Source organism: Protopterus annectens, chromosome 10.part0, assembly GCF_019279795.1.
Source record: "Protopterus annectens isolate FY-2018-M chromosome 10.part0, PAN1.0, whole genome shotgun sequence".
NCBI lineage: Eukaryota > Metazoa > Chordata > Ceratodontiformes > Protopteridae > Protopterus > Protopterus annectens.
This window is the reverse complement of record NC_056744.1, coordinates 1658617072-1658639504: the sequence shown is the minus strand read 5'-3', so window position 1 is coordinate 1658639504 and position 22433 is coordinate 1658617072. Positions and strand designations below refer to the sequence as shown.

General features: G+C 38.0%; 1 protein-coding gene across 1 annotated transcript in view; it reads left to right on the top strand.

Annotated features, from left to right (window-relative positions):
- LOC122814386 (zinc finger protein 723-like) overlaps positions 1-22013 on the top strand; it is a 135873-nt gene extending 113860 nt beyond the window's left edge. The window contains exon 6 of the mRNA XM_044086969.1: positions 21100-22013. Coding sequence (XP_043942904.1) covers positions 21100-22013 — 914 coding nt within the window. The remainder of the gene's footprint in view (positions 1-21099) is intronic.
- The last annotated feature ends 420 nt before the right edge of the window (positions 22014-22433 follow it).

Sequence of the window (22433 nt, the reverse complement as noted above, 5' to 3'; positions counted from 1 at the left end):
CCCCTATTGTTCGGCATCTACTTCTCAGAAGTACAGGCCAACATGGGAGGACTTTGGCTGACAAAGTTTGCAGACGACTGCAAACTGGGCCATAGTGGAAAGTGCATCGGACACGGATATCCTTCAGAAGGGACTCACAGAAACAGATAGCTGGTGCCAGAGCCATGGCCTGAAGTTAAACGACAAAAAATGTATAGTCATACCCTTCGGGAAAAACAAGGTAACCCCAAGCTACCATATAGATGGCAATCCACTAAGCACAGAAGAGGTTATCAGGGACCTGGGGACCCAGGTTGACAGTGGCCTTTCTTTTGACACTCACGTTGCTAAAGTGGTTAGAAAGACCTTCTACATTGCCCACCTGATCATGAAGGGATTCACATCCAGATCTAGTGAGGTCATTGTTCCCCTGTACTCTTCACTTATCAGACCAATGATCGAGTACAATGCCCCATTCGGGATGTATCTTGCCCGACATCTGCAGCGATTGGAAAGACCCCAAAAGTTCCTCACCAAAAGGATAAAGGGACTCCAAAATCTGTCATATGCTGCCAGATTGAAGAAACTCCAGCTCTATTCAGTTGCATACCGTCTGCTCAGAGGTGACATGTGCCTGACATACAAGGCCATGTCCAACCCGGAATTAATGGACATGCTCCACCTCAAAAAATCCAAATCCACCAAAACCACTAGAGCAAGCAACTTAAACCTTAGCACGGATATAAATAGGACGTGCTGGAGGGATAGATTTATCACTCAGAGACTCCCTATGCTGTGGAATAAAATCCCGGTCCATGTGAGGCAGAGCACCTCGCTGGCTCTGTTCAAGAGAAATCTTGACCTGTGCATGGGAGATCGTAGGTTTATCCCGGGAATCATCTCTGTGTCACTGCTGGACAGAGGCACAACAAACTAATGGGCACAGTATTTTTTCATATAAGGGGTGGCGTAAGCCACAAAAGTTTGGGCTAGGCTTATAAATGCCTTAGGGCAGATAGCCTAGTATAAACCTATGAACCTATAAGATATACATAGATTATTAAAAGTAACCTACCTAAACCAAAAAGGCAATTTAAATGTTACCTAAAAAACAAGCACCTTCAGCAGCCTCACAAACACACAACATAGGCAGAACCCATGTGAAACATAACGCAAGAGTAACAGCATCTCACCTTAAAAGCCCATAAGGAAGATCTTTGCACAATAAAATATTCTAGTTATAGTGACTCCATAGTGAAACACACCAGTGTATCACTCACCAGTCTGTGCAAGGAAAGCATTATGGTCAGTTGCTTATCAGATATCAGGATTCACCACAAATACTCATTCATTGTACATGTAGGTATAAATTACCTGAGATGTACCTCACTGGACTATATGAAGAAAGACATGACAGTGTCCAAGACAGATATGAGCCTAGCCTTGAGCAGCATTCTACCATCACCAAGAAACATGTAGCAGTGTGAACAAAAAATTATTAATTCAGTAATTGGCTTAACTTCTGGTGTCATTCAAAAGGGTACAATGTGTATCTTCCTGGGAGGATATGGTAGGGCCAAACTGCTTTGTCAAGGATAGTCTGCACTTGTCCCGCAAGGCTTCTGTTTTTTGGCCAAACCCTTGCCCACCCATGTAGTGCATTTCGTAGGCTGCGTTAGTCTTATAAACATTCCAGTGTAACAAAACAGAATTAGAAAGACTTAAAGGTATTGCTGCTGTCAGTGTCAGGGGTCATGACGGAAAACTTCACTCCCTCCAAGCACTTCTCACCCTGGAAATCACAGATATATGCACCATCACTGAGACCTGATTCAAGGCCAATGAGAGCACCTTAGGAGTGCAGGACTTCAACTAATTCCATACATACAGATCCACTGCATTACATGAAGGCACACCAGGTGGTGATGTCTCCATATTCATAAGAAACCATTTCATATCCAGACACATTAGACAAGAAAATGACCTGGAACTCCTCCATGTCCAAGTTACCATTAACAAAACCCCTTATCAGGCCATAGCAAGTTATACAACCCCCCCTCTGTGTCCTTAGTGACCCACCTCTCCTACTTAGTGTGTATGGAGGCCCTATGCATTAAAGCAAACACCATTTTCTTAGGGGGCTTCAACTATCCTTCCTGAAACTGGGAGACTTGTACATTCTAAAACTTGTATGCCCAGAAGAATCTGGATTTTGTCAATACAAACTCCCCTGGCTAAGTGGTCAGCACCCCAATCCAAGGTAAAAAACACTCTTGAAATGGTCACCAGTATGGGACAGCACTCTGCTCCCTATCATTTGTAGCTTCCTCACTGGTCAAATTGGTCCACATATCTGTCACATTTATCATAAAACTAAAGAGTGTAAGCATCCTCAAAATAACGTACATCAATTAGAACTGAGTGATGACTTAGCTAAATTCAAAACTCCCTCCGTATTTAATGACCCTACTGCTTACATACAGTACTTTACAGCTAAATTCTATGAACAGCTGCATTGATACATCTGTCCGCTCCAAAGTAAATACAATGCCAAATTTAAAAACAAACCCTTATGGTGCAACCCAGTTGTATTATAATAATAATAATAAATCATTGCATGTAAAAATAAATGCAACTCCCATGATACCAAATATTGCTAATCTAAAAAAGTAGGTCCAGACTCTGATTAAATCAACCAGTGAGGTATGAGGTAAAATGGCCACACAGTCACAGGACAACCACAAAGCCTATTTTAACTCTGTTAGAAACCTCAGAGCCAAAGCTCAGCATTGTGCAGAGCTACTAGTAAAAGAGATCACATACTCAGACCCAGATGATGTTGTAAACCTAGTAGCTATTAAATTTAGATCTAATTTCACCCCTTCTCCCTCCTATTACCCCCACATGACATACCAACATATGTACCACTTCAGATTTTTCAAGATCAAGTCCTCAAGGCATGTTCAAGGCTAGGAGCACTGCATCTGTGAGACTGGATAACATGCTGGGTTGTCTAATGAGCAGCCTGAAATATGGCCTGTCAAACCCACTACAGACTGTTCAACATCAGCCTCTAAACAGGCTTTGTGTTGGGTAATTGGAGGATAGCAGCAGTAATTCTCTTGTGTGAAGGGGAAACACAAACTGTACTAGGTAATTATACACTCTTAAGTCTGACCAGCTTCATTTGCAAGGCTATGGAAAGGATCATTATGGAATTAATAAAGACATGGGTAACCTGCAAACGCTCGATCCTAGCCAGTTGAGATTTTCTAAGGGCAGATCTTACTTGATTAAATTCCTCAAGAAGGTTACTGAAGCAATAGATGAGGGCAGATCAGTGCACATTACTTATCTAGACCTTGCAAAGCTTTCATCACCAACCTGCACTCTGACACCATCAATAAACTCTCTCAACAACAAGTACAACTGCAAGTGGTTGAAACTTTCTTGGATGATATAAGAATGTCATTTGGTCTTTATAAATGTGCAAAAGCAACCTTTAAAGCAGGAAAGCTGCAGCACCAAGAAAATATCTGTTGGGACAGGAATGTGATATAAAATAACTTAAGCAATAGGGAGTGTATAAATATTTGGGAATCGATAAAGGATCAACAATAAAACTTGAACTAATGCAAATACAGCCTGGTAAGGAATATTTTAAACAGTTAAAATTAATACTGAAAAAAGCTCTGACATCTAGGGACAAAGTCCAAGTTGTAAACCAATTTGCTCTTCCTGTTGTAACTTGCAGTTTTGGGGTGATTGACTGGCCTCAAAAGGTACTGAATCAGTTGGACTGGAAAACAATATGCTTCATGCTTATCAAATGGTTTATAAAAATCATTGTGTACCAAAATTATATATTCCCCATTCTGAAGGAGGGATGGACCTCCTTGAAATTGTTTGCTTGTAAAGATCAACAATTGTAGGACTGCATACATACCTGCTGACTTTACAAGATCTAAACTTAGAGAAAGTTTTAAAACATGAGGAGACCAAGTCTAAGATGACTTCCCTGCTTATTTTAGCAGAAGCATATTGGTGTCAAGCAGGAATGGAAATCAAATCAAATCAGAAGTAGATAAATATAAGGCAGCAACTGAATATGCCAAAAAGAATGAATATAAGGTGAAGGATCAGATAAGAAGGCAAGAAATGTGGAAAATGCATAAATATAGTTGCAAGTACAGAAAACTCCTGGAAAAACCTTATATCAATGTAAATCAAATGCAGGAATGGTTAAGGAGAGGTGAATTTAAACCAAAAGATGAAACGTTAATATTGGCAGCCCAGGATAGTGGGCTGTGTACACATTGGTTTACAAATTCCATTGAACATGTCAGAGTAACAGATAAATGCAGGTTTTATAAAGCAGAATTGGAAATGGATGCACATCTTGTTGCTGGGTGTGATACACTAATGGCAGATTCCTGTATACTGAAAGGCATAATAATGTGGCAGGACTGTTGCAGTGGGGATTGTGCAAACATAATAATATTGAAGTAACTGAGAAGCATTGGAAACATGAACCACAGAGCATTATAGAAAATTAACAAGTTTATATCACATGGGATCACACATTACCAACATTTCAAAAGATAGATGTGAGAAAACCAAATGTAGTAGTCCAGGAAAAGAAGACAAAAGGAGCATTGATCATTGAAACTGCTACACCCAGTGATTACAGTGTCTTATGTACAGTGAAACACAGTCATAAAATACCAGGATTTGTAGGCAGAAATGAAGGCAATGTGGAAGAAGGATACCCAGATAGTTATAAAGGTAGTAGGAACAATGGGTCTCATAAAAAAAAAGAATTTACAGTCATATTTAGATATGTTACCAATACAAGTTTTCTAGGCTCAGTGCAGGCGGTAGTGTCAAAATTACAAACTAAAACTGAATGCCAAGAAATGTATAATAGTATCCTTCACCAAGCAATATGTCCCCTATGTCTATAACATTGATAACACACCCCTAAAAATTGATCCAGTAGTGAGGGCCCTTTAACTTATATGGACAATGAACTGACCTTCAAAAACCATGTGGCTACTTTCATTGCACTGCCTATAAGTAAGGTATGACATCAGTGTCTAGGGGTGTCACTGTTCCACTGTACATATAAGTAAGGTATGACATCAGTGTCTAGGGATGTCACTGTTCCACTGTACATGGTGCTCATTAGGTCGATCATAGAATATAATGTACTTTTTGGTATCTTCCTGTCCAAACACCTGACTCATTGGAATGACCAAATTGATTTCTCATTAAGAAAATCAGAAGCCTAAATTATATAAGCTATGCAGCCTGTCTCAAATCCCTGTCCCCTATACTTTGTATCTTAGAAGCCACTGAGGGAAGATCTCTAACCTTTATATTTAGTCACATCTACCACATATTCAGAGGTGCATTGGTGGCGTAAATACCCACTCATGAGATTTTAATCTCTTTTGTAACATAAATTGAACATGTTGGTGGGATGATGATGTAGCACAAGCAATAATACTTCCATGAATAGTCTTCCTCTCCATGTAAAACAGACTAACTTTTTTACAGTATTCAGTCATAATTTGGATAAATGAACAGGTAAGCAAAAGTTTGTGTCTGTTGTACCTCTCCTGTATTGATGTATGGGGGAAACATGTAAATGTTTTTCCCATCCATGGGTTACTCTTACTATAATACAAAGATCAACTACTTACATGGGAACGTAAGGCTAGACTTCTGAAGATCCTAACAGCTCAGTAGTCTTGTATAATCTAGTAAGTACCTGTCATCCTAGAAAATAATTAAGTAAGATCATCATAATCATTAGAAATTAGATTTTGCACCAGTTATCAGTATAACTCCTAAGAACTTATCTCACAAAGAGATGTCTGTTGAAGTAGTAAGTGTTAAACATTGACTTTTATAAAAACTTTAGTTGGTTGGTGAGATATTAATATAGCAGCACAGTGGTACTAGTGCAGTATGGTGAGGTACCCATGTAGCAGCACAGTGGTACTAGTGCAGTATGTGGGGAGGTATCCATGTAGCAGCATGGTGGTACTAGTGCTGTATTGGAAGGTATCCATGTAGCAGCATGGTAGTACTAGTGCAGTACCAGGAGGTATCCATGTAGCAGCACAGTAGTACTAGTACTTTACAGGAAGGCATCTGTAGCAGCACTGTCATAGTAGTACAGTATGAGGAGGTATCCATATAGCAGCACAGTAGCACTAGTGCATTATGGGGAGGTATCCATGTAGCAGCAATGTGGTGTTAGTGTAGTATGGAGAAGTATCCATGTAGCAGCATGGTAGTACTATTGCAGTACGGGAAGGTATCCGTGTAGCAGCACAGTGGTACTAGTGCAGTATGGTGAGGTATCCATGTAGCAGCACAGTGGTACTAGTGCAGTATGGTGAGGTATCCATGTAGTAACACAGTGGTACTAGTGCAGTATGGTGAGGTATCCATGCAGTAACACAGTGGTACTAGTGCAGTATGGTGAGGTATTCATATAGCAGCACGGTGGTACTAGTGCAGTACGGTGAGGTATCCATGTAGTAACACAGTGGTACTAGTGCAGTATGGTGAGGTATCCCTGTAGCAGCACAGTGGTACTAGTGCAGTATGGTGAGGTATCCATGTAGTAACACAGTGGTACTAGTGCAGTATGGTGAGGTATCCATGTAGCAGCACAGTGGTACTAGTGCAGTACATGGAGGTATCTGTATAGTAGCACGGTGGTACTAGTGCAGTATGTAGCTGAAATGCATGGTCATTGAGTCAGGTTGTTGTGTTCAACATCTTCTTTTGCCCCCAAGCATATTATGTACATCAGAGTGGATTGTGTTAAGTCTGGAAGAACAGGAGGTGCAGCCCTTGAAGGAGATTGTGAGGGGTTGGTCACTACAGAAAAACATGATTTCATAAAGTAATAGTCTTACATAGAATATGAGTCCCAAATTACACCAACAGAAATCCTGCATTAGGCATAACATTCTGAGGAATGTGAAAATGAAAGAGACAAATGTATACAAAATGGGTGTGCGTGATGATGGTCCTTCCTTAGATCAGTGTGTTGCAGTATTCCAGTCTGTCATGTACTTCCCTACGTCCACCTTGACAGATCATTACAATAAGTAACAAAGTGAAGTAATCTGCTTTGTAACTTTTGCATGAGAGGCACATCTCCATCCACCTGAAGTCTGCCTCTCCTCATCAACTTGAACAGAAGGGAATGAATGTATTTATCTTTTTTCTGTGTCTGTGTAACCTCTAAAGTAGTATATACATAGAACTCAGAGGGGTTTTTGCATTTTCGAGCAGAAGGAGTACAGGCTCCCCTGCATAAGTGCCGTAAAATTAACTGTTTCTGACACTAATGTGACAATCTGGAGAGAAGAAAGAATGTATGTTCAGTATGCCGAGTGTCGGTCTACTGTAATCAGTTTGCAGTAGACTCTACAAAAACTTAAACCTATTTTCTTTATTTGCAGCTCCTGTCCATATCTATATGCAGAGTGATTACACCCAATCTAATATTGTAATAGCCAGTGTTGAAGCACCTCGGGGTAAATGTAACTGCACAACCTCATACTAGTATAAACAGCAGTCTTACTTTCATGCTTATATGTGCACCCCCTGATGACTCACAACAAGCAGCACCCACTACACACTAAACTCCCGCACCCAGCATCCGCAGCCTTTCCTACAGTTGTAGTTAAAATTGTAATATCCTGTGAAAGATTGTTTTATTTTATTTTTGGCAAAACAAGTCATTGTTTTAACACACCCCACTGAGTAGCACATATCATACTAAACTACTAGAAAAATGGTGTGACATGAACTCCATATGGTACAGCATTCTGCTTTTGGAATGGGTGACTGAGCTTGACAGATGTCTTCTTTCTTAGTATGCATTGGCAGTGTGTTAGCAGGTATTACTGTAGCATTTGATGATGGAAGACCATACAGCTGAGGGTTCTAGCTCTACACCAGGTGCTTTGCTTCATTTTCTATTACTGACTGTGCAGGACAGCAGAGAGGGATACTGCACTCCTAATATTCCAACTTTCAGATGGTACCTTGTAATGTGTTCACACATGCCTGACCTCATGGTAGGTCAAGTAAATGTGAAAGTTCATGTGACATTCATTGAAAAGGAAAGGGACTGTAGTAAATGTACTTTTTCATGTAGTATAACTTTTCACAAGTTATCAATTTCCTGTATCATACAGTTTTCCACATAATTATTTTCCATTAGTGCGTACATAACAGATTAGGACATGACTACAATGTGGCCCTCGGAAAACAACAATGTGTAAAGGCTTTTCCTTTTATTTTTGTGGATGATTTAAAACTGTAAAGATTATCAGATGAAGGACTGAAAGCACAACTGCAAGTGGTCAAAATTTTTTCAGATGATGTAAGAATGTTATTTGTTCTTGATCAATATGCAAACACAGCCTTTAAAGCAGTAAAGCTACAGTACCAAAAAAACATCAGCCTGCGACAAGAATGAGATGCAGAAGGCGGGTGTATAAATATGTGGGAATTGATGAAGGATCGACAATAAAACATTAACTAATGCAAATAAAACTTAGTAAGGAATATTTTAGAAGACTAAAATTCATACAGAAATCAGCGCTGACATCGAGGAACTAAGTCCAAGCTGTAAACCAATTTGCTGTTCCTGTTCCAACTTACAGTTTTGGGGTGATTGACTGGCCTCAAAAGGTGTTGGGTCACTTGGAAAACAAAAAAAAAAAAAATGCTTGTCAAATCAAAATGATGTAAAAAAATCAGTGTATAAGATAATATATTCTTTCTGAAAGAGGTAAAGAGGTATGAAGATGAATTACATGTATAGATCTGCAATTGTAGGACTGCATACGCATCTGCTGACTTCATCAGATCCAAACATACGGAAAGTCTTCATCAGATCCAAACATACTGAAAGTTTTAAACATGAAGAGAACATGTCTAAGATGACTTCCCTGCTTAGTTTAGGATAAGCATATCAATGTCAAATGGGAATGAAAATCAAACCAGAAGTAGACAAAAATCAGGCAACAAGTGAATGTTCCAGAAGAAATTGAGAAGGATCAGATGAGAAGACAAGGAATGAGGAAAAGGTACAAATATTGTGGCAAGTACAAAAACTACTGGAACAACCTCATGTTGATCAGGATTTGATCCAGGAATGGTTAAGGAAAGGTACAAATATTGTGGCAAGTACAAAAACTACTGGAACAACCTCATGTTGGTCAGGATTTGATCCAGGAATGGTTAAGGAAAGGTACAAATATTGTGGCAAGTACAAAAACTACTGGAACAACCTCATGTTGGTCAGGATTTGATCCAGGAATGGTTAAGGAAAGGTACAAATATTGTGGCAAGTACAAAAACTACTGGAACAACCTCATGTTGATCAGGATTTGATCCAGGAATGGTTAAGGAAAGGTACAAATATTGTGGCAAGTACAAAAACTACTGGAACAACCTCATGTTGATCAGGATTTGATCCAGGAATGGTTAAGGAAAGGTACAAATATTGTGGCAAGTACAAAAACTACTGGAACAACCTCATGTTGGTCAGGATTTGATCCAGGAATGGTTAAGGAAAGGTACAAATATTGTGTCAAGTACAAAAACTACTGGAACAACCTCATGTTGATCAGGATTTGATCCAGGAATGGTTAAGGAAAGGTACAAATATTGTGGCAAGTACAAAAACTACTGGAACAACCTCATGTTGATCAGGATTTGATCCAGGAATGGTTAAGGAAAGGTACATTTAAACTAAAAGGTGAAAGGATAATGTTAGTGGTCCAGGATAGTGGACTCTGTACAAGTTGTTTTACAAAGTCCATTGACCACGTGGGAGAAAGAGACAAATGCCGGTGCTGTAAAACAGAACTGATAACAGTTGCACATGTTGTTGCTGGGTGTGATACTGTAGTGGCAGAGGGCCTGTATACTGAAAGGCATTATAATGTGACAAGACTGTTGCATTGGGGATTGTGCAAACATTATAATATTGAAGTAGCTGAGAAGCACTGGAAACATGAGCCACAAAGCATTATGCAGAATGATGAAATTTATATCGTCTGGGATCACCCATTACCAACATTTCAGAAAATGAATACGAGAAAAGCAGATATAATTGTTTATGAAAAAGTAGCATTGATCATTGAAATTGCTATACCCAGTGATTACAGTGTCTTGCATACAAAGAGAGACAAAAGTATAAAATACCAGGATTTGCAGGATGAAACAAGATCAATGTGGAAGAAAGATACCAAGATGGTTTCAGTAGTAGCTGGAGGAATGGATCTCATAAAAATAATTTACAGTCATATTTGCATATGTTACCAGTCCATGTAACCCCATATAAATTGCAGCAGGAGTCATTTCAGGGTAGACTGCTGGTGATGCAAAGAGCACTTTTGGCTAAGGTCAAAGATTGAAACAATAGTAAATTTCATGAACTTTAATCATACCCTGACTTAGGAATTGAGTCCATACTGATCATGTTATTAGAAATCCAAAAGACTTGGAGATATTAAACCAGGAATAAACCAAATAAGTGCACTGAATGCAGTAAATGCTGCACACATCTTCACAATCGTCAACAGCATCATGACACTTGCATGACACTACATGGGGTCCAAATGGAGAGATGAAAAGTCCGCAAGCAAAGGAGAGTAGTAGTGCTGAAATGAATTCATCCTCAAGTCTTGGTGAGTACCATCACAAGGTGGACCCGGTTTTCACAAAATCTTACCAAGGCAACACTGATATATAGACTGCATTTATATAGCGTATATCATGGATAGAAGTAGGTCAAAAATTGAGAGATAGCTTGGCGCACAAGACCCAGGATAAAAAGTGCCCATTCCTGGTAGGCGCACTGGTGCCAGGACTGGAGAAAATGACAGTGTAGAATCCTCAAAATATGGCAACATTCCTACAATGGGGCCGTTTCAGGCCCAGGGGGAGGATGCCCCCCCTGTTGTAGAAGGAAGTAGTAGTCCACAAAAGTCACAAATACTGATAGGCCAAGGAATAGCAATAAAGACGATAAAGTGGACTATTGAGAATAAGAAAGAAATTGTGTATTGTTACTATTATGCAAAATGCCCAGAATTTCCAGATATAAGGTATACAAAACGATTAAGAGAAATTAGAAAGAAAAATACGTCCGCAAGAAAACCTGTCAGAAACTTCACATGAAAATTTGCATTCACTAGTACAACAGATTTGTGAAAAACAATATATAGATCAAGAACCTTTGATCTATTTGGAAAAAGAAGCATCTGAGTAACACAAAAATATAAACAAAGCCAAGAGATATTTTGAAAAGTATAAAAAAGAAATATGGGCATGGGAAAGAAAAAGAGATTTGATATGGTGCAATATTTATGCAAAGGAAAAAAGCCAAATTAATCAATATAAAGAAGGCAGCCCCAAAGATATTCAACAGGCAAACCCATCTGGATATGGAAAATTTCACAATAAAAAATATTATAAAGATGCAACATAGAAAAGAAGATTAGTAAATTGGAAGTTAAAAAAAATAGAAGTTGAAGTTATGGAGTGCCTGCAAAGTGAAGGATTTGGTGCAGAAGGTCTAACACAGGTTACATCACAGCATGATGGAGTGAGTCCTCAAAGTAAGGAGAAACAGGAAGATCAGTTGACATCTGAAGAAGAAAAATGGACATGGGAAAGAAAGATTTAATATAGTGTAATATTTATGCAAAGCAGAAACCAAACTAACCAATAAAAAAAGAGCAGCACCAAAGGTATTTGAAGAGAAATACAGGCAAGGGAATCCAGACATGGGCAACTTTACAATGCAAAAAATAAGAAGACAAAGAGGAAAAGTAGAAAAGGAGATTAGTAATGTAGAATTTAAAGAAATGGAAACTGAGGTTATGGAGTACATGCGAAGTGAAGGATTCAGTGTAGAAAACCTAATTCAGAAATCACCACAACAGAATAGAGCAATGGATATCACATTTAAGGGGAAACCAATGGAACACGAAGCGGGTCTATATCAGGACATCAAGCATTGAAAAGAGCGAACGCTCTAACATCGAACTCTGATAACCAAAACCACAGAATGTTGAATGGCCGGAACTGTGTTTTTATTCCCACATTTTTTTTTTTTTTTTTTTTTTTACCTGTGGAAAAAAAAATCGATGTTCCATATGTTAGACATTGTGTGGTTTCAGTTATTAGGAGTCTATGTAAAAGCGTTCACTCTTTTCAATGTTCGACTATCTAATATAGACTCCAGGAAGCAGTTGGTGAGGTGCCATATCAAGATATTTTGGAGCCTTCCACAGGAAACCAGTATAAATGTTTACTTGAAGCTAGACAGCAAGGAAAGGAACAGGAAACTGTGGAAACTCTGCTGCAGTCAATGTTGAGGAGTGATAGGCCAGTGAGTTCCCATATGACAGAGCAACGGATGGCACAGGATGAAATTGAAGCGAAGAAGCCACAGTTAGATCCTATAGAAATTTTTATAGAATGCCTGCAGGAAATGGAAAACAAGTGATGTGCCCTCAGGTTGGGAGAAAATGAGCTAAGAGAAGAGTTGCTTGATTTAATAGACATGGATAGATATATTAAAATCAAAGAGAAATAGACTGCAGAAGGTCAATAAAACCCAAAAAGTCAGAAGTCTGATAAAACAAATGAATGTAGTAATTAGGACTGTCCATAGAAATACATGAAATATAACCAAAGTAAACAGGCTATATTACTGTGCTGCTAAATTAATAAGTGATGAAGTTCTACCACAAGAACAGAGGGTAGCGAGGGAAAGGAAGTGGAGAAATCGAATACCATCATGGAAGTATCGAGTAGAGAAAACTATAAAGCAATTAAGACAAGAAGTCTCACTGTTAGAAGACTATAGAAGAGGGAATAGATCAACAGAAATATTAAATAAGATGTGATATAAGCAATACGCAGTATTAGAACAGACCAGGATCGATCATGCACTATCGCAAATAAACTAAACGTTCAGCACAGGAGGAAAAACTTAGAAGATACACAGATAAATATAAAGGAAAAGTACAAAATAAGCAATTTATTGACGACTCAAAAAAGATTTATAGGGAATTGGGAAACAAGGTAAAAGGAATTGAAAGACACCAAAAAAAGTGGAAGTAGAATCATTTTGGAGAAGTATTTATGAAGATCCTGTGGAACATAACAAAGATGCTAAATGGATGGAAGAAGTAAAAGAAAGACTAAGAAGCTTAAAGGTGCATAATATGAAATTGGATGAAGTAACAGCCAGAGAGATTGAAACAAAGTTAAAAAAAGCCTTTAATTGGAAAACACCAGATCCCGATGCAGTACCTAACTTTCGGTCAAAAGTATTGACATCTTTGCATGAAGATTTAGCCATGAATAAAAACTGTTTATATGCACACCCCAGACAGACACCAACATGGCCAACGGGCAAAACAATGCTCCTACTTAAGAGTGAATGTGCAAGCAACCCTAAAAATTATAGACCAATAACTTGCCTTATGACGACATATAAACTACACACGGGAATTGATGGTGGCAGAGATGATAGTCGTTTAGAAGAAAACTCAATTATGGCAGTAGACCAAAAGGGCAATAAAAGAAAGTCATATGGAACAAATGATCATTTTGTTAAATAGTCATACTGGAGAACTGTAAAAAGGGGAAGTATTTAAGTATTGCATGGACTGACTATAAAAATCATTTGACAGTATCCCACATTCATGGATAAAAGCGTGTGTAAAAATGTACAAGATATACCCCATACTGATAGACTGTATTTGAGTGACAAACCACTTTGCAGTTAAGCCATGATAAAGGACAGATTACTATCCCAGGGATAAAAACTCAAAGGGGAATATTCCAGGGTGACCCACTGTCATTGTTGGTATTCTGCTTTGCCATTAACCCATTAAGCTGTTTACTTAACAGCTTAGGCCATGGCTACAATTTGGCTCCTAGAAAACAACAGTGTGTAAAAATTTCTCATCTTCTTGGTCTATGATTTAAAACTGTATAGCTCATCATATGAGGAACTGAAAGCACAGCTGCAGGTTGTCAAAACTTTTTCAGATGATGTAAGAATGTCATTTGGTCTTGGTAAGTGTGCAAAAGCAACCTTTAAAGCAGGAAAATATCAGTTTAGGGCAAGAATGTAAGATAAAAGAACTTGAGCAAGAGGGAGTGTATAAATGTTTTGGAACTGATGAAAGATCAACAATAAAACATGAAAAAATGTGAAAAAAAATTAGCAAGGAATACTTTAGAAGACTTAAATTAATACTGAAACAGCGTTGACATTTAGGAACAAAATCCAAGCTATAAACCAATTTGCTGTTCCTGTCCTAACTTACAGTTTTGGAATGATTGACTGGCCCCAAAATGTGTTGGATAGATTAGATAGGAAAGCAAGAAGGATGCTTCATGCTCCCCAAATGATTTATAAAAAATCAGTGTATATTAAGATTATATATTCCCTGTTCCGAAGGAGGAATGAGCCTCCTTGAAATTAATTACATGTATAGATCTGCAGTCGTGGGACTCCATACATATCTGCTGACCTCAGAAGACCCAAACATAGTGAAAGTTTTGAAACATGAGGAGAATAAATCTAAGATGACTTCTCTGATTCATTTAGCAGAAGCATATCGGCATCAAGCAGGAATGGAAATAAAACCAGAAGTAGATAAAAATCAGGCAGCAACTGAATGTGCCAAAAAACAAAAGAAAGAATATAAGGTGAAGGATCAGATGAGAAGGCAAGAAATGTGGAAAAAGCATAAATATAGTTGCAAGTATCGAAAACTTCTGGAAGAACTTCATGTTGATCAGGAACGAATGCTGGAATGGTTAAGGAGAGGCAAATTCAAACTAAGAGATGAAAGATTAATATTGGCAGCCCAAAGTCCATTGAACATGTGGGAGAAACAGACAAATGTAGGTTTTATAAAACTGGATTGGAAAAGGTCACACACCTCATTTCTGGTTGTGACATACTAATGGCAGAAGGACTGTATACTGAAAGGCATAATAGTATGGCAAGACTGTTGCACCCGGGATTGTGTAAACATTATGGTATTGAAGTGGCTGAAAAAAAACTGGAAACATGAGCCATAAAGCATCATAGAAAATTATGAAGTTTATATCAAATGGGATCACCCATTACCAACAGTTCAAAAAATAGATGCTAGAAAACTGGTTATAGTGACACAAGAAAAGAAGACAAAAGTAACATTGATCATTGAAATCAGTATACCCAGTGACTACAGCATCTTACGTACAGAGAGACACAGTCATAAAATATCAAGATCTGCAGGCAGAAATGAGAGCAATGTGGAAGAAAGATACCTAGACAGTTCCAATAGTAGTAGGAGCAATGGATCTTATCTACAATTGTAACTAGATATGTTACCAATACGTGTAACCCCATACAAATTGCAGAAGTAGTCATTACTGGGCACATTGCGGGTGCTGCGAAAAGCACTTTTGGCTGACAACAAAGATTGAAACAATACTAATTTCATGAACTTTAATCATACTTTAACTTAGGAAGGGTCCATTACCATCATGGTATTAGAAACCCAAACTATTTGGAGAAATTAAGACTACATACATATTGGTTTACAAAGTCTATTGAAAAAGCGGGAGAAATTAAACACAAGTTGTATAATACAGCACTAGAAATAGTTGCATATGTCATTATTGGTTTCAGTATGTTTTCATCCTTAAAACATTTTACATTATTATATATTCCCTACTGCTATACCACATATACCAGCTGGCTTTTCTTATTTTGAGCCAGCTTTCAAAGAAATTTCCACACCTTACTGTCACTTATTTATTTTCTGCTTATACTTTTTATTGCTTTTTTGTATCCTGTCGTCTGTCTTGTTCCAGACATCATATAGTTAAGTTCTTGGTATTTTCATTCAAAACTTCCCATTCCTCTTTGTATATTATTTTCCAGTTCTTTATTAACTTACTCAGATTAATATCTTTATTTCTTGCTTTCCTTTTTTCACGTTTCATTTATCTCCATGTGTCCCCTACTTCCTTATTACTTGTATCCCTAAACTAGTGTCTTTCCATTAGCTTTCTGTTGTGTGCTATTACTGTACATCCTTAACCCACCTTCGTCTCCTTTCTCTAAGCACCCTTCCTGTTTTTTAGGTGTATTTGTGGTCCCAAATTATTCTTAAGCAGTCTTGTAATATATCTTTCTTTGATGGCTCTTCTATGTAATAAGTCACTGTAGCATAGCTTTTGATTGCTATTAAGACTGATTCCAGCAGTGTATCATTTTTATCTAATATAACAGTCTGATGTAATATAAGTCAGTGGTGTTGCCATGTTAGAGCAAAATGTTCATGATTTTGATTCTTTGCTGTGTTGCCTTCTGCAGACTATATTTCCTCCCTGTGTCCTGTGGGTTTTATTCATGGTCTGTATTGTCCTTCCCATTGCAAACTGTAGGTGAGCTATCATTGTCCAACTTCCCCATAGGTGTGTTTGCATGAGTGGGATTGTGTGTTATTTAACAGTATGGTTCTTTTCCGGAATGTTTTTCAGTGCTTTGTGCTTATTTGTTGCCAGGAGAGACTCCAGTCTGCCCATAACTCTGTAAGGATAAAACAGCTTATTGCAAAATGCATGTGTAAACAGATGTATGCAAAAACATTTGTAATCCTTATGTGCATCTTAACTTAAGGTTGTCGTCTTCTTTAATATTAAGGAGATGGAACTCAAATTACATCTGAATGATATTGATTTTGTATTTAAGATTTCTGGATGGCACCCCATACGGAGCTAATTTTTGGAGCTTTTGTTTTCCAAATGCATAATACTGCATTCAGCCATCCCTAGTTCATTTTATGTGATCAAGTCACGTATTAGATGCTTACAGCAAAATTATATTGTTTTGACATTATTGTTAGAGATGTCTTTAGGGTTCAGGATTCTCTGCTGTAAGAGTTATGATGTTTGCTTTTGGTACGCAACAAAGTTGTGTTTATGATATTTGAGCTCCATTGATAACTGTAGTCCCAATGATTTTGCCAAAAGAGGATACCATTCAAAGGGATATGCAGTTATTCTGTGTGTTAAATGGAAATTACTTGTATTCTTCATTGGCAGTTTTGAAGGCATTATGTAGTGGTTTTAGATTGAGTTGGATGCTTATTTGTTGGTGTAAAGTATGTTTTGCTTGTTTTTGCTGATAAATGTTTAGTGGTTGTATTCATATTTATGATGTTTCAATGATTTTATTACTTATTGTTGTATTTTTGTATGGTTTTCTCATATAGACCTGGTATATAAATATCTGATATGAGTACATGCATACATATATACTGTACACACACTTATGCAGTCTGTACCCTTTGCTGACCAGGTTAGTCCCACTAGGCCAATAGCCCCATTCCGTGGAAAATCCAAGGCGGTAGTCATACTGATAGGTAAGATTTAGCTATGGCCCAAGGGAACCTCCCCAACTCATATTGATAACACCATGGGATATTGTACATCCATCAGAACTGCAAGCAGCTCAGGTGGATGGGACTTCATTTACTGTTTCATTAAAGTACTGTGCACTTATGCCCTAATGTTGTCAGCAATGGAAAATAAATCCAGTCATCTGGGGTGGAAATAGAACCCACAACGTTCTCATCTTCCAGCACCAAAGGTGAGTGCTCTGTAACTGTTCAGCTACTAATATTGTAAACTGCACCAGAGACAGAAATGTCAGTTTGTTGTGCAGTTTATTTAAAGGGTAGATCAGGATAAAGTTCCTCCTTAGAAAGAAAAATGAAAATAAGTGTACAAAAATAAACATACTTTCTGCATGAAATAAATTTAGGGTTTTATTTTAGTCCTTGATTATGGCAGTTTGGTTAAGTTGACCCACAACTATTATTTCACAGTAGGGGAGGATGGCATAATGGTTAAGGTGTTTACCTTATAGGTGCAAGGTGAAGGGTTTGATTCTCACATGGGGTAATTGGCTAGGCTTGAAATGGCTCACAAGGGCAGTTAGCCTAGTTCTAAACTATGAACCTAAGTCCATAGGTAACCTCCTGGTACTCCACAGGTAAATTCCAGGACAGTTTCTGGTATTTCACAGATAAATTCCAGGAAAGTTTCTAGTATTCCACAAGTAAATGTGCAGGAAAGCTTCTGGTGTTCCATAAGTAAATACACAGCAAAGCTTCTGTTATTCCACAAGTAAATGTACAGGAAAGACTCTTTTTATTCCACAAATAAGCTCACACCTTCTCCAGCAAGTGTTTCACAATTAACCTCTGCTTTCCTAATTTATACAGTGATGGTAGATATGAACCATGACTGCATGTATACATTATGTGGTATGTACGCATGACCATAAAACAACATTTTTAACCTTTTTGACTAACCTCTATCTCATAAAAAAACCCTTCCCAGCATAGAATCCATCATTATATAGGGAATGAGATTGGGTGTGAAACCAGGATAATCTGTCTGCATTCGAGTGACTACTGCCAGACCTGTGTCAATGTAATGGAATGGCTGTAATGATACATTGTTTCTGTTCAACTTTATGTTGACATCCTGTTGTTTGTACAACCACTGTAGGAGTGCATGGTCAGTTACCAGAGTGACCCTGAATTCTAATAAGTAAGGCTGTAGGGACGTAAGTGCCAACTTAATACTGAGACATTCCTACTATGTTGCAGGTAGTGGACTAGGTGTTTCTCACCAACTATTTCCAGAAGTAACACGGCATCTAATTCAACACAAGATGCATCAGTGTATACAACAAATAAATTACTAAAACACAGCACAGTTTTTAAATTGTCAAAAGCAACTTGTTGGGTACAACCTTTTTGTTAGCAGCATGCTAGTCTGAAAAATTAGTTTGATTTTCATTTGGCGTTGGGTATTTTTGGGTGTTTGATGGCGCACCACACAATTCAACTTCTAAGGCTTTAATATAATAGTGTAGAACTTTATTCCTCACACTAAATGGACTTGTTCAGAACTAAATTACATAATGCAGACACTGCATTTTAGACACAATGGTATCACATAATCCAAAGCAACCACTTCAAGACATTTAGACCAAACTAGTTGCAGTACAAAAATATAACAATAAAATCCAAAATGTTTATTAAAAAAGCAGTATTACATGTAAATAACATCACAAGAATGCAAAAACATACATTTATAATGCACAGAACTGCACAAAATCTGTTGTTTAGCTACTCTAAGAACAATGTTAAAAGATTATACGCCCCAAACATGTACATTGAAGTTAGTTAACTATATGGACAAAAATTTGATATAAACCTTATTACTTTGATGACGAGCTTCATGAAAACCCTAGCAAAGGGTTGTACATTTGATTATGTAAAAGTGAGCATGTCGTAACTCCCCTTAGAGAAGAATGGCTGGGTGTTTCGGAGTAGCGTTTATTAGCACAAAATTGTGCTGGGTTTTAAAATGTTACTTAACACATTTTAGTGTTACGTCTCCAATTTGATAAGCACAGCAGTGTTGAATATTGTTTAATGGAATTGTTTCAAATTCAAACACAAGTAGATAAACACTCGCACAGTAACAGTTGCTTTCTTGTTGATAAGCTCTCAAATATGCATACTTAGTGTCCTCTAGCCATTTCTAACACTACAATATGTGACATTTTTTCATTAGAAATAAAAAAGGATTAGACTACCCTTTTTTAAAGGAAGAAGCTAACATCTTTCAAATTGACAGCACTGTACAATAGGAAAAAACTTCTGAGACTTTCAGAGATTGTTGGCTAAGCACAGTAATGCTGTCCAAGGTACATATTATAAGGAAATACTGGATCTTCTTGGAGTGGGGAACTCCCTTTATCTTCTGTGAGGAACCTGACAACATCCTTATGCAGTCTGATATGTCCCTATAATCCTATCAGGCATTATTGTTAATATTTGTGAGTAAGGTCGGTACTGTGGCAGAGTTCTTAACATATTGGGATTACCTGCAGGAAGATATGTGCCCAGCCAGCCCACATCCCAAAGCTCTGTAGACACAAACATAGACAGACTCCTCTTCATGTGAAGATGCATACCTGAATCCTTGATAAGAAGGCAATCAGCCCTCATCATCTTTTTTCTTTTTTACCGGTGAAGATGAAAGCTGTGTTCTGTGGATGGAGAGCTGCATCATAATTAGCCATTATTTAAAGTATTCAAACTGTGGTGCTCTGCCTTAGAAGCTGTGGATCGAGGCAGATACAGGTGAGGATAAGGGCCATCTCTATTCCTAATTTATGCTCCTCCTTCCTCCTAAAATTTCACAGGACTAAAACTACTAAAGGTGTGGAAGCTCAAACTACAAAAGTGATCTTACTCAAACAGCTACAGTTATAGTGAATTGCTCACATATCTGTAATATTTATATCATATATGATACTGATCACTGCTGTGGTAAAATTCTTGATGCATGTCAGACTGCCACAGTTATATCAGGAAAGGGGGGGGGGGAGTATTTCATCCTTTTGAGTTTTAAACAAGACTGGGTGAACATAGAGAGGATTTGTTATAAACTTGTGGTTACATATAGATACTTGACAGGGGATGAAAAATAGTCAAGTAGGCAGTACATTAACAAAAGGGAGGTAAACAGGGAACAGAGATCAAACTGTGAAGCATGTATCTGAGATTACCTAAAACTATGAATGGCGGAAGTTAGATGTGAGGAAAATGGTTATTTTGGAGGGAAGAGTGAACTGGAAAGAAAGGTGAGAAAAGGGCTATATGTCAGTTTTACAAAATTGTAAAGCAGCAGTTAAGTTTGTGATTTAGGCTACCTGATAAAAAAGAGCATTTGGCTGAAATAAACTAAACACCTACTCACATTGACCAAATTCTGATAAAAAGTGGAACTGAACTACCTAACCTTATTTTATTAGTGGTGCTAATAACAGAATAAAATACTTAATAAACGAAAACAAATCAAAAAAAAATTTAATTGCTAAACTGTGCACTCATCATTCTGATGAAATAAATTTCATATTTCCTTTGTTCTTGTAATAAAATACTTTCAAATAATTTGCTTTAGGTATGAAGCGTGCGGACTGTAATGTGAATCGCAGTCAACAGCCAGCTCTTTTGAAAACACAGTTACATCACCCTACAAGGAACGTCCAGCAGAGGTCTCAGCCTGGAAAAGACAGTGACGAGGTTTATGTCACTTGTGTACCACAGCTTCCATCAGATCATCACTGCCACCAAACCCCTGAACTTGACAATGGAACCCCTGCGGCACATCACCAGACAGAGCATCTACCACTGCATACTCAGCCAGTGAAGGTGTGTGATGAGCTTTCTCGTACTCCATCTCCAAGACTTCACTCAGGACATGGCTGCAGCAGGAGCTCTGAATGTAACACTGGAACACCTGCAGCACATCATCTGACAGAGCATCTACCGCCACATACTCAGCCGGTGAAGGCGTGTGATGAGCTTTCTCTTACTCCTACTCCAACACTTCACTCAGGACATGGCGGCAGCAGGAGCTCTGAATGTGACACAACTAAGAGATTTCACACAAAAAAAGAAACGCACAAATGTGCTGAATGCAGTAAGGCTTTCACACGTGCCAGTGGCCTGAAACAGCATCAAGCCATTCACACAGGACTGAAACCGTATAAATGTGCTGAATGCAGTAAGTGTTACACACAACTAGGCAGTCTTCGAAAGCATTATGCCATTCACACAGGACTGAAACCATATAAATGTACTGAATGCAGTAAGTGCTTCACACAGCTAAGCAGTCTTCGAAAACATTATGCCATTCACACAGGACTGAAACCATATAAATGTACTTTATGCCGTAAGTGTTTCACACAGCTAAGTCATCTTCAGTCACATCATGCCATTCACACAGGCACGAAACCACATAAATGTACCGAATGTGGTAAGTCTTTCAAATGGGCCAGTAGCATGAAAAGGCATCAAGTCATTCACACATGACTGAAACCATATAAATGTTCCAAATGCAGTAAGTGTTTCAGCAAACTCAGCAAGCTTCGACAGGATTATGTCATTCACACAGAATTGAAGCAATATGAATGTACTGAATTCGGTAAGTGTATCACACATCTCAGCAGTCTGCAACAGCGTCATGCCAGTCACTGAGGGAATAAACCAAATATACTAAATGCAGTAAGTGCTTCACACATCTTATCAATCTTTGACCAAATCATGACAGTCAAACTATGTACATGTTGGTTCACAAAGTCTGTAGAAAAAGTGGGAGAAATTAATAAATATAGATTCTGTAATACAGAGAAATAGTTGAACATGTCATTACTGGGTTCAGTATGTCTTCATCCTTAAAACATTTCACATTATTATTTATTCCTTTCTGCTTATAGGTTCATAGGTTCATAC